Here is a 14657-nt window from a genome sequence, read left to right as displayed (position 1 = left end):
ATTTTATTCATTATAAGCAAGGTTGCCAACTTTTCAAAATCACTAGGACTGAGATTTGATTTGGGGGCGGGGGGAAGGGGGTGGTGTGTGTGTCAAACGTTGACGGGGGGGGGGGGGCGGTTTATGTCTTATATGTTTCCTCGATCGATCGCCAGTGGTTGGCGCCAGAGCGAACTAGTTACTCATTGAATCATAGATGTAGATCGGAGATAAATAAACATGATTTTTTTCAGCGTGAGAAATCGGATGTATGGCGTGTGAGCACGTGTAAACGGTCAAATGCGTGTGTCTCACGCTCATTGCGTGAGAGTTGGCAACACTGTTATAAGTTTGTTGTGAGTCTGTTGTTGCTGTCCTTATTTGTTTGTCTGTATATTCACCGGAGATTAACAATTCATTCATTGAATAGCCTACCTATCTTGAGGGGCATGTGTGTACGGAGGGAGGGTGCGGGGGCGGGGATCGAACGAACCCTTCGATCCCCCCTGGCTACAATATTAAGTGTGACATCTATAATATGAGCTGTCACACCAAGATAATTCTTGTGGCTAACAGAGGTCCAGTGATCCCCAGTCAGAGCAACATTTGTGGCGCTCTTCACAATAACCTGTTTTACTTCCCTTTCCTCATCATACAGCTGCTGGATTTTCTTCGACATTGTCTTTCTGGACTGCAGTTCGTAACTTGCATCAACTGACGCAATTTGCAGCGCTTCTTGTAAAGCATGGATTATACTTTCACCAGTGAAATATACTTTCACTAGTGACCGTAGCGCGCGACTCCGCGAGCGGAGGCGGCGTTGGAAGTTGGAAGTTTCTTATATTTAAATTTCCCATCCACCAGCGTAGCCTCTTCAGTAATCTCCATTATCTTATTGTGCGTCCATATAATCTGTATGTCTGGAACTCGTGCACTGAGAAACATTCCGGTGCAAAAGTGTCTCATGCGTTAAAATGCGTTAATTTTTTTTGTTCGTTAATTTCCCTGTAATTATTCGAAATTAACGCGTTAAAGTCCCACCACTACTTTACACACATTGCAATTCACACACACTCAGGCCACGATTGGATGATTAAAAAGGTATTGAAGGAGAAGAGATACCGGTTCTAGTTTATGCCGTTACTGTTTTTAAACCGATAATTTTATATTCGTTTTTATATTTATTAATGGTATTGATTTACCATTGATTTTGTTTCGGAAATACCTAGTTAAATTTTTTTTGCACCAAGAGGCGGACGCAAACGCTGAGATGAGCGAGATTTAATAAAGAGATTTAAAATTTCCTAAACTAGGAAACATGCTTCAGATCAGAGAGGGAGTCCGAGCCATGGTTATAATCGTTAACGAAAACGAACGAAAAAACGAACAGATATTGAAAAGATTTTATTTGACCGAAATAACGATAATTAAAATAAAAACGGTAACTACTATCTATATTACATGTTTAGAAAACTAACTAAAACGTTCTGAAATTATAGATAGGATACCCTTCGTTTTCGTGTCTGTCAATTTAAGTCTTGTGGACTGACATGAAATCGAATTTCTCTCACCATTAGTTTTATATTAGGTGGCAGAACCGTACGGCACCTCCTGGTCCATCACGGCTCTTAGAGCTCCTGCTCGCCATGCTAGCTGCAAAATTACGTCAACAAAAGTTGGGAGAAAACGGCGAGTCGTGTATGGGATTATTTAATATGACTACGAGGAAGACTACATGTCTTGTAGTGGAAACAGGTGATAAAATATATGGAGTAGTTCTCAAGAGGAAAACACCCACGAATATTAACGCTCAAAAGAGGGCTAACTGCCAGTATTGACAAGCTGAGCTCAGAGTAGCTCCGCCGAAAGAGAAGCACCATCCCGGCTGGGTAGCACCGGGAAGGAGAACCGTAACGGACCGTCTTCACCAGTGATCAAATAGCTGCTGGTTAGTTAATGTGCAGAAAAATCACAAGCGGGCGGGTGCACTAGTTAATGTGTTGAGACTGGATGTCAACACGACTGTGTGACTCGATTGCGTTCAAAAAGTTTGGCTTTTCACACGAACCAAAATAGGGTTACACTATGTTCGTGTCCGTCCTTAATCTGGCAATTTTCAGCAGCAATATTACACATTTTCCACTTAAGGTTTCTATCTTGTGTATAAAGTATAAAAAAACAAACTAATGAAAACTAAACTAAAACTAAGCTTAAAATTTTTTTTTACTAATAAAAACTAGCAAACACGCTCTAAAAACGGATTAAAACTAACTGAGTTAGAAAAAAGTCACAACTAAATAAAAACTAAACTAAAATGAAAAATACAAAACTATTATAACCTTGGTCCGAGCATAAAACAGCCAACACGAAACGAACCACGATATCAAAAAACAGGGCTGTATGAGAAAACAACAGACACAGAGGTTTAAATACACCAGACAAAACACGAAACACCTGAAACCAATAACGAAGGGACCGGGATTACAGGGACGAATGACGGAATCACGTGGCTACATAAATGAAATGACGTGATGACAGGTGGGGGCGGAGCTAACCATGACTCAACACTTCGTTGTCATTGGCAACGAATCAACAACACGAGTGTGTATATATACGCGGTCTCTGCGCGAGACACGCAGACGCTGTTTGTCTGTTGCAAAGAAACAACAAATCCGTAAAAGTAGCTGTTTCTTTGGCTAGCATTAGTTACGTGAGTTAGTTGTCGTTAATCTAAGTTAACTAGTGTACAGCTAGTGTATTCCTTCTACACGAGTTAGTGAAGGTTTCCACGGTGCGAATATGTTCCCTCAGATAAGTTCACGGTGTCCTGCCGCTTCAGCCCGACGTGACGCCAGACTCCCGGTGGTGGAGACGCCCACCTCTCTTTCGTTTTCACTGCCGCCGGTTGACGTGGAGCGACTGAGAGCCCGGCTCATCTCCACAGGGCCCAGACCCGTGCAGAGGGGCCCTGATGAGCTGGTGTTCACCTCCAGCATGTGGGCCCTACAGCAGGAGCGACGACGAGCCGCGCAGAGACCCGTCCAGCCGGACATTCTGGTACCCATAAACTTACTGACATTGCTGCATGTCCAAATGAAAGTAGCTGTATGCTAAATAACTGTATGTTAATTTATTTATTCTTTTAATTCCAGCCCGCCCTGACGCGGTACCAGGAGCGCAACCACCCGGACTACATCCACAAGATGAACCGGGAGAAGCTGATCAGCGCTGGCTGGAAGCCGCCTTCATCCAGCCCTGCTGGGCACAAGAGGACGGACCTGTCCCTGGAGAACCGGTCCTCGGATCTACAGCTGCCCCCCCTCCCAGAGCACCTCAGAGAAACACAGGTAGGCCTCCCGCACTCCGGCACAGGCGCCCAGATCCATTCCCACAATATTCCCAACCATATTGGGAAGCTCAGCTATTAGACTGTTCAAATGTACTATTCACAGTGCTGCAAATTCAATATTATTGTGTCAGTTGTATTATTTGTGGAGGACAAATTTTTTTAATGAAAGCATGTTATTAACAATTACTCGTCCATGTATAAAATCCACAAAACATATAAATGCTGATAAAGGTGGTCCTGATAGAACAGGTGGACAGATGACCAGTGAGAACAGGTGTGAGGTATCTATTAAACTGGGTGCTGAGTGTATACTCACAGTCCAACTCAGTCAAAGCACTTTGAGACAGGCATTAATGGCAGTGCAGAAGTTTGTGTGCTTTCACATTTTCATTTCACCATACAGTAGAGAATGAGTTTATATGAGATCAGGTGTGGGATCAGGTGTGTTTGGGCTCTGTGCTTGAGATCTGTGAGCATTATTTTACCAGGATCTGAATTGTATCATTCACTGGTTACACTGAGGAAAATGTTTTGATTATTCAATATTTAAACGACCTCTTCTCTTATTGGACATTGTTAACTTTTACGTTGCCTGACTGTACACTGTCTTTAGGTGCAGAGAGGTCAGAGAATATTCAGCTCCGCCTCTCCTCTGAAAAAGCCACGGAGCGCCACCAAACACCACTCATCGATTAGCCACACCCCCTCTCCACCGCAGAATCCGCTGCTCTTCAACTCCGTAGAGGAAGTGATCCGTGCCCAAATTCATTCCCCTATTGAAATTGGGCAGGTTATTCGCAACAACTCTCACCTCGGGTTCCTCTACATGATCTCGGCAGAACCCAAGTCGTCCGTCAAGTACGACCCGTACAACTTCAAGTAAGATTCACACCAGAGTCGTTGTGATGTAAATGTTCAGATATAAACATGACCTCTGTATGACAAACGGACATACAAGAGAGGGAGGAGACTGAAGAGATTCTGTGTGTTTAACTTAATTAGCTATCAGTCAGTATCAGATTCCCTGTTATTAACTACATTAAACGTTTGATAAGCCACACCTTCCTTGTCTGATACAGTAATATCTGTTCAGCCATGGTCCTGTGCTCATGTCATGTAAGTAAAGGTTTGTAGTGAAATAACTGGTTAGAATATTTAGCGCCACATCAGATCCAACCTGTGGTCTCTGACAATTTGAGCCGAGCCCTGTTAACCAAGTGTTCCCTTGACCTCCAGGATCGTGACGTACAAGAGAGTGAAGCAGTTGGCGGAGTTCTACACGGTGAGCGCACACGGCGTGACGCACCACGACGGAGGCCACGTGGACTTCGTGTCCCTGGAGCAGTGGGTGCGTGAGTACCGCCTGCACCTCCAGCTCCTACGCATCCCCTTCGTCGCGCTCTTCCGCAAGCGCAAGGCATTCTGTGTGTGGCGCGACAAAGTGCAGGCCAGGAAAATGGTGCAGACGCAGGATACAGCAGCACCTCTTCATCCTCCACAAGGCGTGCGTGTGTGTGAAAGTAGTACGATGAAAAATAAAACCTGAGGCCAAGAAAAATATCGAGATTTGTCACATCTTAAATGACGTCTTAATTGTACTACAGTTTTTTACGATAGCTAACATGTGTTTCCCAATACTTGAGATTGGGGTTGCCACCTATGTCTGACAAAAAACAAGGACACTCTCATACTGACACAGGTTTGGGGGGGGCTATTATCATACTAATAGCCAAATAGCTAATATCCTGTTCAATGCACATTTTCTTAACTAAATACCAACTCTGCATTTCAAAACGCAAACAAAGTTTTCTCTTTATACACCAACTTTGTTAAAACACAGCAAACCTGGTTCAGTATCCAATCATTCTTTCAAACACTAGCACAGATTCTCTATTCGAGATGAACATAGTCAATCACTGCACAACCACTGTAAAAAAACGAACAGTTGATGGCAATACAGAAACTGTATTACATGTAATATTTTACCCTCTCCCAGCAAACAACAGACATTTTACAGTAACATCTGTTGTTTTCTTAGTCAGTTCATTTTTACTGTAATCCGCTTCATTTGTACTTTTTTTTTTTCAAATGTACACTTTTGGTAACACACTGTCTACACAACGAGTGATATTTACTGTTAGGTACTATATGGAATGTAGATTAGACAAAAAAGGAGTCAGTAACAGTTTTGCAGTAAAGGGTATATTTTACTGTATTAGGGACATTACTGTAAATTGTGGCCTAACCCAAAAAATAATTACCGTAATTGTACTGATGTGCTGGGACACATCATCAGTGATGTATCCTGGGGTCACTGGGTGTTTCGGGTCTTTCAACATCAGACACCCTCGCCTAGGCGACCCGACCGGAGTTGATCAGACTCCACCTCTGCTGACTTCACGAACATGTTCATGGTGAGTGCGAACAGGATGACTGAGATTGTGCAGCCCGTTATGATGCCCTTTTCAAGTCGATGCCAGTCTGATGTGCCCGACACAGCAGTGACTCTTAGCCTGAAATTGCTGTAATAGTCCAGGATAAGGTCTATGACTTTGGTGGGAACGTGATGTTGCAGGAGGGGAACCTCAACAAGCTTGTGAGGTATGGAGCCATACGCATTGGGTAGGTCCAGCCACAGTACGGTCAGACCTCCTTTCCCTTCACGCGACTCTCTGATGAGTTACGTTACCACTCCTGTATGTTCCAGGCATCCAGGCATTCCAGGAATCCCACCCTTCTGAACCGATGTGTCGATATAACTGTTCTTCAGAAGGAACTCTGTTAGTCGTCGTGACAAGACGCTGAAGAAAACACTTAACAGCGAAATCGTCCTAAACTGACTGATGTCCTTTGAGTCCTCTTCCTTCGGGATTCACACACCCTCTGCACATCTCCATTGGCCTGCCACTTGTCCCCTGCGCCAGATCACCCTCAACAGCTTCCACAAATATCGCCGTAGTTGTGGACAACGTTTATACACAGTGTATGGAACACCGCTGGGGCCTGGTGCTGATGCTGATCTGGCTCCCTTCACGACCTCCTGTATCTCAGCCAAGCTGGGCTCCCTCATCACAAACTCCACTGCTGGCGCCTGCGGGCTAATGAGGGACCTCTGTGGTCCAAGCTCTTGTTCCCTCTCTGGGTCGCTGGGTCGTTGTGCAGAAAGATGTTTACCTCTGCCATTGAGCACATAAGGTTGCCACTCCGTTTATCTCCAAGCAGTTTCTTGGTGAAGATGAACGCAGCACGCTTCCTTGCTCTCTCCTTTCTTCGCCTTCGGTGCTCTTCTGCACGTCGCAGCGTCATGAGCTTTTTCCTCAGAATGTTTCTAAGGTTTGCTAGGGGTTCTTTACCTGCCACCTTGTACTGCTTCTTAAGGATCCGCAGTTCTTGCCGCAATTTTTGGATCTGAACAGCGTGGCGGTTTAGTGTGAATTTGGTTCCTGCCCTCACTGAGGCCAAACCTCTCTGCTGCATAGCTGACTATGATGGATGTCATGGTCTCAAGGCGTCTGTCCACTTCTCCCTTGGTGGTGGTTTCCAAGATTTGGCTTACGTCTGTGTCGAACTGGGCCCATACTGCCCGGCTACTGGCTGAAGGCCACTTGATCCGCTTCTGATGGAATGATTTGCAGGGGTTTAGAGGCTCTACTGCTTGGAGAGACTGGGCACTGTGAGGTTAGCCATGGTCCCATATATATAAAAATACACATATTCAAAAAAAAGCCACACAAGGGAGAAAAAACAGAATACAAAACTGAGCAGTCTGGTTACGTGTAATCTAAGTTGTCTTAGAGACTGGCCACATGTTTTCATCCTCATCACATCTGATTTTGGCCTTTGCCATGCACCTGGGATAGAAAAGCTTGGTATGCCTTATTCACCCCTGGCAGTCTTCAGCTGAAATGTCTCTGCAGCCAGGATCCATTGCATCCAGGAGGGACATTTGGTCACGGGGCCGATGATCATACACCTTCCACTTCCAGACTGAAAAAAGTTCCTTATTGGGGTTGAGGAAAGGCGAGATGGGCGGGAGGAAAAGGGACATCACTCTTGGATGGTCTATAAATCAGTTTGTGATGACATGAGAATGACAGAATGCTACATTGTCCCATCACAAATGTCCAGTGTTGGGAACGTTACTTTAAAAAAGTAATTAGTTATAGTTACTCACTACTTGTTCAAAAAAGTAACTGAGTTTGTAACTGAATTACTCTATAATAAAAGTAACTCGTTACCAGGGAAAGTAACTATTTGCATTACAGTAAAAAAAAGTGATATGCCAATGAATAAGAATTTTTTGAAAAAGCAGTTTTCACAGTCAGTTGAAATGAGTAGATCAGAAAGGTGTTTAACTTTTGATATTTATTGCACATCAACAGACCAGTGCAGGATAAAATCCTTTAAAATCCCAAATCTTTGTAAAATAAAAAATAAAAAAGCAAAAGTAAACAGTTACACTATATAAAGTGCATTTACATCTATCAAATTAAATTAAATTCTCTCAACCTGAGACAACTGGTTTGTTCACAACAGATGTAAACTTAACAATAAAACTTCTATTCTTAATTAAATAAATCAAATACCCAGTCTAGTAGACATTCAGGAACTTCAAGTATTTTCTTAAATAAGGGCCGCTATTTGAGTATGGGGGATATATAGTAACGCACCACTTTTAATGACCAGTAACGTCAACGGCGTTGTAATGACAGGAAAAGTAATTATTTATATTATCCCGTTACTGACAAAATGACGCCGGTAACGGCGTTATTAGCAACACTGCAAATGTCCTCGTGTTTCCTCCCACCTGTTCCATTTCTGCTTCTGGAACCAGTTGTTGGTAGAGTTCATTCAGACAAGTCTCCCTCATTCATTCCCAAGTCTCCCTGAAGCTGCGGGAGTCTCCCGCATTTTGGTAGTGGCTCCCTGATGCCCGCGAGTCACATATAATCTCCCGGAATTCAGAACGAGTGCCAGAACGAGTGAGTGAGAGAAAGCAGATCATGGCGGAGGCAGGGAAAGCAGAGGCAGGGCCTTCCAAAAAGAAAAAGTATAAAACTCATTTCTCCTCTGAATACTCTAAATTATGTCCATGTATAATAAAAGTAAAGAACAAAATGTTGCCCGCTGTACAATTTGTAACAGCGATTTTAGCATTGCTCACGGGGGCCTTAATGATTGCAGAAGGCATGTTGAGGTCAGTTAATGTGAGAAATATATATTAACTTAGCTGTCTCAATTAGTTGGAGAGAGGCTAAGTATGCGCTGATGGCCAACATGAAAAGAACGAACTCCTTGGACTTGTTTAAAGTTGTAGTCGAATATATATGAGTTATATAAAAAAATATGTTTACAGAGATGGTAAATATAGTAATTTTATTGTTTTTTTATTGTTTAATCGCTTGGTGTCACACCTGTTCTCACTGGCCATCTGTCCACCTGTTCTATCAGGACCACCTTTATCAGCATTTATATACTTTGTGTATTTTATACATGGACGAGTAATTGTTAATAACATGCTTTTATAAAAAATAAAAATTTGTCCTCTGCAAATAATACAACTGACACAATAATATTGAATTTGCAGCACTGTGAATAGTACATTTGAACAGTCTAATAGCTGAGCTTCCCAATATGGTTGGGAATATTGTGGGAATGGATCTGGGCGCCTGTGCTGGAGTGCGGGAGGCCCACCTGTGTTTCTCTGAGGTGCTCCGGGAGGCGGGGCAGCTGTAGAGCAGAGGACCGGTTCTCCAGGGACAGGTCCGTCCTCTTGTGCCCAGCAGGGTTGGATGAAGGCGGCTTCCAGCCAGCGCTGATCAGCTTCTCCCGGTTCATCTTGTGGATGTAGTCCGGGTGGTTGCGCTCCTGGTACCGCGTCAGGGCAGGCTGGAATTAAAAGAATAAATAACGGGTGGAAATTAACATACAGTTATTTAACATACAGCTACTTTCATTTGGACATGCAGCAATGTCAGTAAGTTTATGGGTACCAGAATGTCCGGCTGGACGGGTCTCTGCGCGGCTCGTCGTCGCTCCTGCTGTAGGTGAACACCAGCTCATCAGGGCCCCTCTGCACGGGTCTGGGCCCTGTGGAGATGAGCCGGGCTCTCAGCCGCTCCACGTCAACCGGCGGCAGTGAAAAGGAAAGAGAGGTGGGCGTCTCCGCCACCGGGAGTCTGGCGTCACGTCGGGCTGAAGCGGCAGGACATCGTGAACTTATCTGAGGGAACATAATCGCACCGTGGAAACCTTCACTCACTTGTGTAGAAGGAATACACTAGCTGTACACTAGTTAACTTAGATTAACGACAACTAACTCACGTAACTAACGCTAGCCAAAGAAACAGCTACTTTAACTCTAACGGATTTGTTTATGGTTTCTTAGCAACATCGGCGTCTGCGTGTCTCGCGCCAGGCATGCGCATTGTTGATTCGTTGCCAATGACAACACAGTGTTGTGTCTAGATAGATAGTCCATAAAAATAAGGGTTAGTACGCACGTGAACTTGTCACGGTTAGCCCCACCCCCACCTGTCACTCACGTCATTTCATTTATGTAGCCACGTGGTTCTGTCATTCGTAGTCCCTCCTGTAATCCCGGTCTCTTCGTTATTGGTATCAGGTGTTTCGTGTTTTGTCTGGTGTATTTAACAGTCCCACCAGAATTTCGCGGGCTTTTTTTGTGATTGTTGCGGGCTAAAATGTTTGATGTTGCGGGTGTTTTTCAAAAAAATTGCGATGGAAGTTGCGGTGTGTTTTTGCTTTTTTGTGAGTACATTACAATAGGGAGTAAATGTTGTATGGTTTCCTCTATTTAGTAGTCCATTTTAATTATCTATTTAGCTATTTATTCAGGGTTGCCAACTTTTCAAGATCGCTTGAAGTGAGATTTGAACCTGCAGGGTGTGGCGAACATTAATTGTTGACGGGGGGGGGGCGGGGTTAGCGAACGTAAGTTGTTACCAGGCGGCCTGTAAAAATGGATACAAATTAAGTATTATATCGAGATCGATCGCCAGTGGTTGGCGCCAGAGCGAACTAGTAACTCATAGATATGGATCAGAGATAAATAAACTTTATCTCAGTTTAAAGTTTAAACTTATAAACTTTATCTCAGACCCTCGCCACTTGCGTGCGCTGCAGTGACTTCGCGGGCTACCGTTGCATTGTGGGGAATGTAGTGTTTGTGCGTGCAAAACACCATCGGGCGGCTGTGGCCTGCGGGCCGGTTCTAATAGTAATTAAATATCATCCAGGGGGCCATAGATAATCAATTCGCGGGTCGGATCTGGACAGTTTATCCCCGCTTTCATGTAGTGTACTGGGATACTGCTTTTCCCGATCTTTTTGCCGTTATTTTCGTCGCTCATGCTGCTTTCAGTCTGCTCCTCTTGAACGTATACGGAAGTAAGGCGGGAGGTTGTCGACGTCACATCAATACGACATCAGTGATTGGTCAAATTGGTGATTTGCTGAAGTTGCAACACCGCCCTGAATTCGCGGGGTTGGCTTGAAGTTGCAAATCGCAACATCGCGACTTTCTGGAGGGTCTGATTTAAACCTCTGTGTCTGGGTTGATCATTGTTTTCTCATACAGCCCTGTTTTTGATATGGTATTCCTGCTAGATTGCTTCTTATGGTTTGTGTTTTCATTATGTCGTTTTTTGTTGGCTGTTTCATGCTCGGACCAACGTTATAACAGTTTTAGATTTTTCATTTTAGTTTTTATTTAATTGTGACTTTTTTTTCTAACTCAGTTAGTTTTAATTAGTTTTTAGAGCGTGTTTGCTAGTTTTTTAGTTTAAGAAAATGTTAAGCTTAAGCTTAGTTTTAGTTTAGTTTTCATTGCTTCTATTATTAGTTTGTTTTTTTTATACTTTGGTTTATTGTCAGGTGCAGGATTCAAAAAGTTCAAATGTAATAAAAATTCATCAAAAATACCATTTTAAAAAATTGTTGAACATCAAGCTGTTCTTCTACAGAGTCTCCTCCAGATAGTCATGATCACCCAGTGCCTCTATGACCTGCTTAGAACTGTGTTGGAGGAGAGACAAAAGAAAATGGGAATAAAAAAGCATTATTAGTAAGGTGATCTGTTTTTAAATTTACACAAACTACCTTTGACTTAAAGTGCTTACCTTTGACTTAAAGTCTGGTAAAATTACCAGACCTTACTTCATGCACTGCACCAACTTGTTATGGGCTTAGACCATTATTTTGTTTACATAATAAAGATAAACTGTTTCAAATATTTCCATAACCTTTGAAATCAAATATTGTAATGAGTAATACATTCATTGACAAATTAATTCATCATTTGCAGCTCTGTACGTATCTGGTAACTCACATTTCTTTCTCATGCAGATTTGTAATGTGCAATTCTTCCTCTTCCTCATCAGTCACAAGTTGAACTAAAAATATTGACAAACAAATAAATTACTTATGAATAAAGTGACCACAGTAGCTCCCATCTGTATAAGTCTTAAAACTGCATGTACTTACATTGCTTGATGATGTTGTTCTTATCCTATTGATACAAACATTAGAATTGGGAATTAAGGCCAGTCATTTTTATTTTTTATATTCTTCAAGCTGGAAAATGTCACTGTACTCACAAGTATACAAATGGGTTACACAGGTTTAATTAATTGCCTGAAAGTCTGACAATAGGCAAATAATGGCATAGAAAATGAGTAGAAAATCAAATGGTGATAATGAGGAGATAAAACCATATGAAATAAGACAAAAGTGTAATATACTGAACAGATTATATCACCTGACATGCCAAGTTCACAAGATGATTATAAACATATTCTACAGTAAAAAACATTTACACAGTCACTTATGTGGTCAATCAAACCTACTCGTCAGATTTCTGAGACGATGTAAGAATCAGGAGACACAGCCATAGAAACGTACAATACATTCTGTCGCGGCGACATAATTAAACTACCGCTTTATTTTTTAAGGTGGAACGGAAAGTGTGAATAAGGAACCAACTTCAGCCTCGTATATGACTGGAAACCCGCAGTCTGTATGCCACGGCTAGCCAAGTTATCCATTCTAGGTTAGATTGATGTCCTACGTACAAACTAGTTATTAACCTTCTTAAACAGATTTTCTGAAGATTATCTGTATCATTGTCTGGAGATTATTATCAGGGTAAGATCGTACTAACTTAGACACTATTTAATGTTTTTTTATTTATTTTACTTTTGCTAGCTAGCTAGCGTTAGCTATCTAAGCTAGTTTAGCAAACGTTAATTCGTGATACATTACCTGAAAATAAGGTCCAACATCTCTTTTTATCTTGACAATCCACTGGCGACGGGTGTCTGGGTTGCATGGAAATCGATGGAAAGATAAGATTATCACTTTCTCACCTTTGATATGAATTACAGCCTGGCACACAACAATATGGCACAGCAGCACTGAACCAGCTGCACCGCTCCTGCAGCTCCGCACGACACTTCCGGGATTCTTCCCACCACAGCCTCGTTTTCGTGCAGGAATTATTCAAAATGGCGACCAGCATGAAATAAGAGAATGATAAATAAATCTTTCTGAAATCATTACATTAAATAGCCGCTAGATGGCAGCATAGGATAAGGAATGGTTACGACTGCTAAAATGCGTTTGTCGAATCTGTAGTCACATTTTCAAAACTCTAAACACATTGAACACAACATCAGTCTTCAGTAGCTGTACAATTAGTACAATTCATGTTGTTTTTGCACAAAATCCAGTCATTTTACATGTTTCTATAATGTTGCTATTGTCCTATTGAGAGGAGCAAATATAACAGAGAGGAGCAAATATAACAATTTGTCCTGCAATCTCAAGTGCTGGTTTGGTCCTTCACAAATGCCAGATTGGTCCCTATAACAGTGACCTCCTTCTTTGAACAGACATCCCAAGTTGCAAAAGTTGATTTCAGGGAAGTTACTACCCCCCCAAAAAACTTGCACACATAACGAAACTTTACTTTTTGCTATAAGAATGTGCATAACAATTTTATACAGTATAAAATGCTCTTGCATCTTTGAAGAACTGTTTTGTTTGTCTGCCAGCCTCTTCTGAATATCTTTAAACTTCTGATTGTCACTGTGGGACTCAATATAAGAACTAAAGGCTGGCCATTGATTCAAAAGATGGTCCAAAACTTTCCCCAAGCACAGCCAACGTGTGGGGCAGTGTTTTTGTACCTATTCTAAGGTCTTCTGTAAGCCTTCGTTGTACATTGTTGCTGCTTGCTTTGCAGATTTGTTCAATTGGCTTGAAATGTCAATGTCATAACAGTCTGTGTCAATGAATTTGTTTATTTTACATGACATCAGATTTACAAGTGTCTGGTGTGACATCTGACTCCTGAACTCGGTCTTGATGTGCCTCACCATGCTGAAGGTTCTTTCCACATCACAATTGGAGTTCAGCAGCACCAGTAGCAGTTTCATCAACTTGCACAGCTCCACAAATTTGAATTGCCTTGAGCTCACAGATCGGACCTTTGACAGTTTGCCGCAGAACTCATCAACTGGTAAATTTCTGTAATTTGGGACCATTGCTTCGAGGTTAGTTGAGACATAATCTAGGACTTCCGAGTGGAGTTTTTCTCTGGCATCTGCTTTCATCACATTGGGGAAACTCTCAGCCAAAGCCATGATCTGCTGTGGTGCCACATCATCTTGGTTCTCTGGACTGACAACTGACAGATTAGTCAAGACTTGGTCTCTCATTGGGAACTTTTCCTGTATTTTCTGAAAGCTTTTCACATAAAATGCTCTTGCATCTTTGAAGAACTGTTTTGTTTTGTTGGGGGAAAGTGTTTCCTCACTTTGTACATGTCTCCTTGTCAAGAATCCTACAAAAAGATCTTCATCTGCACAGTGAATTTCTGGGTTGCTTGCATCCAGCTCCTGCAGTGTATTCTCCCTCAATATTCTGGGAACAACAAACCTGCTTGCAATGTCATGCAGGAGTTCTTCAACACTGTCATTTAGCTTGTAAAGAACAGGTGTCTTGTTTTGAAAAATTAGATTACATTTGTCAAAGCACTGAGTGACATTGTGAAGAAAACAAGCATACAGCTCCATTTTGGGCGGTCTGCCAGCTTCTTCTGGATATCTTTAGACTTCTGATTGTCACTGTGTGACTCAAAATAAGAACTAAAGGCTGGCCACTGATTCAGAAGATGGTCCAAACCTTTCCCCAAGGACAGCCAACGTGTGGGGCAGTGTTTTTGTACTCTCTGCTGAGCTATGTTACAGAAGTCCTGAAACTGCTTCAGTTCCTCTCTTCTTTTTGAGCTTTTTTCAAAGTAGTAGTA

At 42.3% G+C, this 14657-nt stretch overlaps 1 protein-coding gene and 1 long non-coding RNA gene across 2 annotated transcripts; one reads left to right on the top strand and one right to left on the bottom strand.

The window, feature by feature from the left end:
• The first annotated feature begins 2610 nt into the window (after nt 1-2610).
• LOC143474604 (dynein axonemal heavy chain 6-like) lies at nt 2611-4874 on the top strand. The gene is made up of 4 exons (XM_076972103.1): nt 2611-3036; nt 3132-3326; nt 3942-4207; nt 4565-4874. Exons 1-4 carry the CDS (start codon nt 2779-2781, stop codon nt 4872-4874), a joined length of 1029 nt encoding a protein of 342 aa, XP_076828218.1. The 5' UTR covers nt 2611-2778.
• A 2973-nt stretch (nt 4875-7847) lies between these two features.
• On the bottom strand, nt 7848-13059 carry LOC143475205 (uncharacterized). Its single transcript, XR_013120954.1, has 7 exons — nt 12611-13059; nt 11834-11858; nt 11679-11742; nt 11273-11365; nt 9322-9551; nt 9023-9217; nt 7848-8362 (listed from the first exon to the last, which is right to left on the bottom strand). It is a non-coding gene; the product is annotated as an uncharacterized LOC143475205 (long non-coding RNA).
• Between the last annotated feature and the right edge of the window lie 1598 nt (nt 13060-14657).

Source organism: Brachyhypopomus gauderio, chromosome 14 (genome assembly GCF_052324685.1).
Source record: "Brachyhypopomus gauderio isolate BG-103 chromosome 14, BGAUD_0.2, whole genome shotgun sequence".
NCBI classification, from domain to species: domain Eukaryota; kingdom Metazoa; phylum Chordata; class Actinopteri; order Gymnotiformes; family Hypopomidae; genus Brachyhypopomus; species Brachyhypopomus gauderio.
This window is presented reverse-complemented; position numbering and strand designations above follow the sequence as displayed.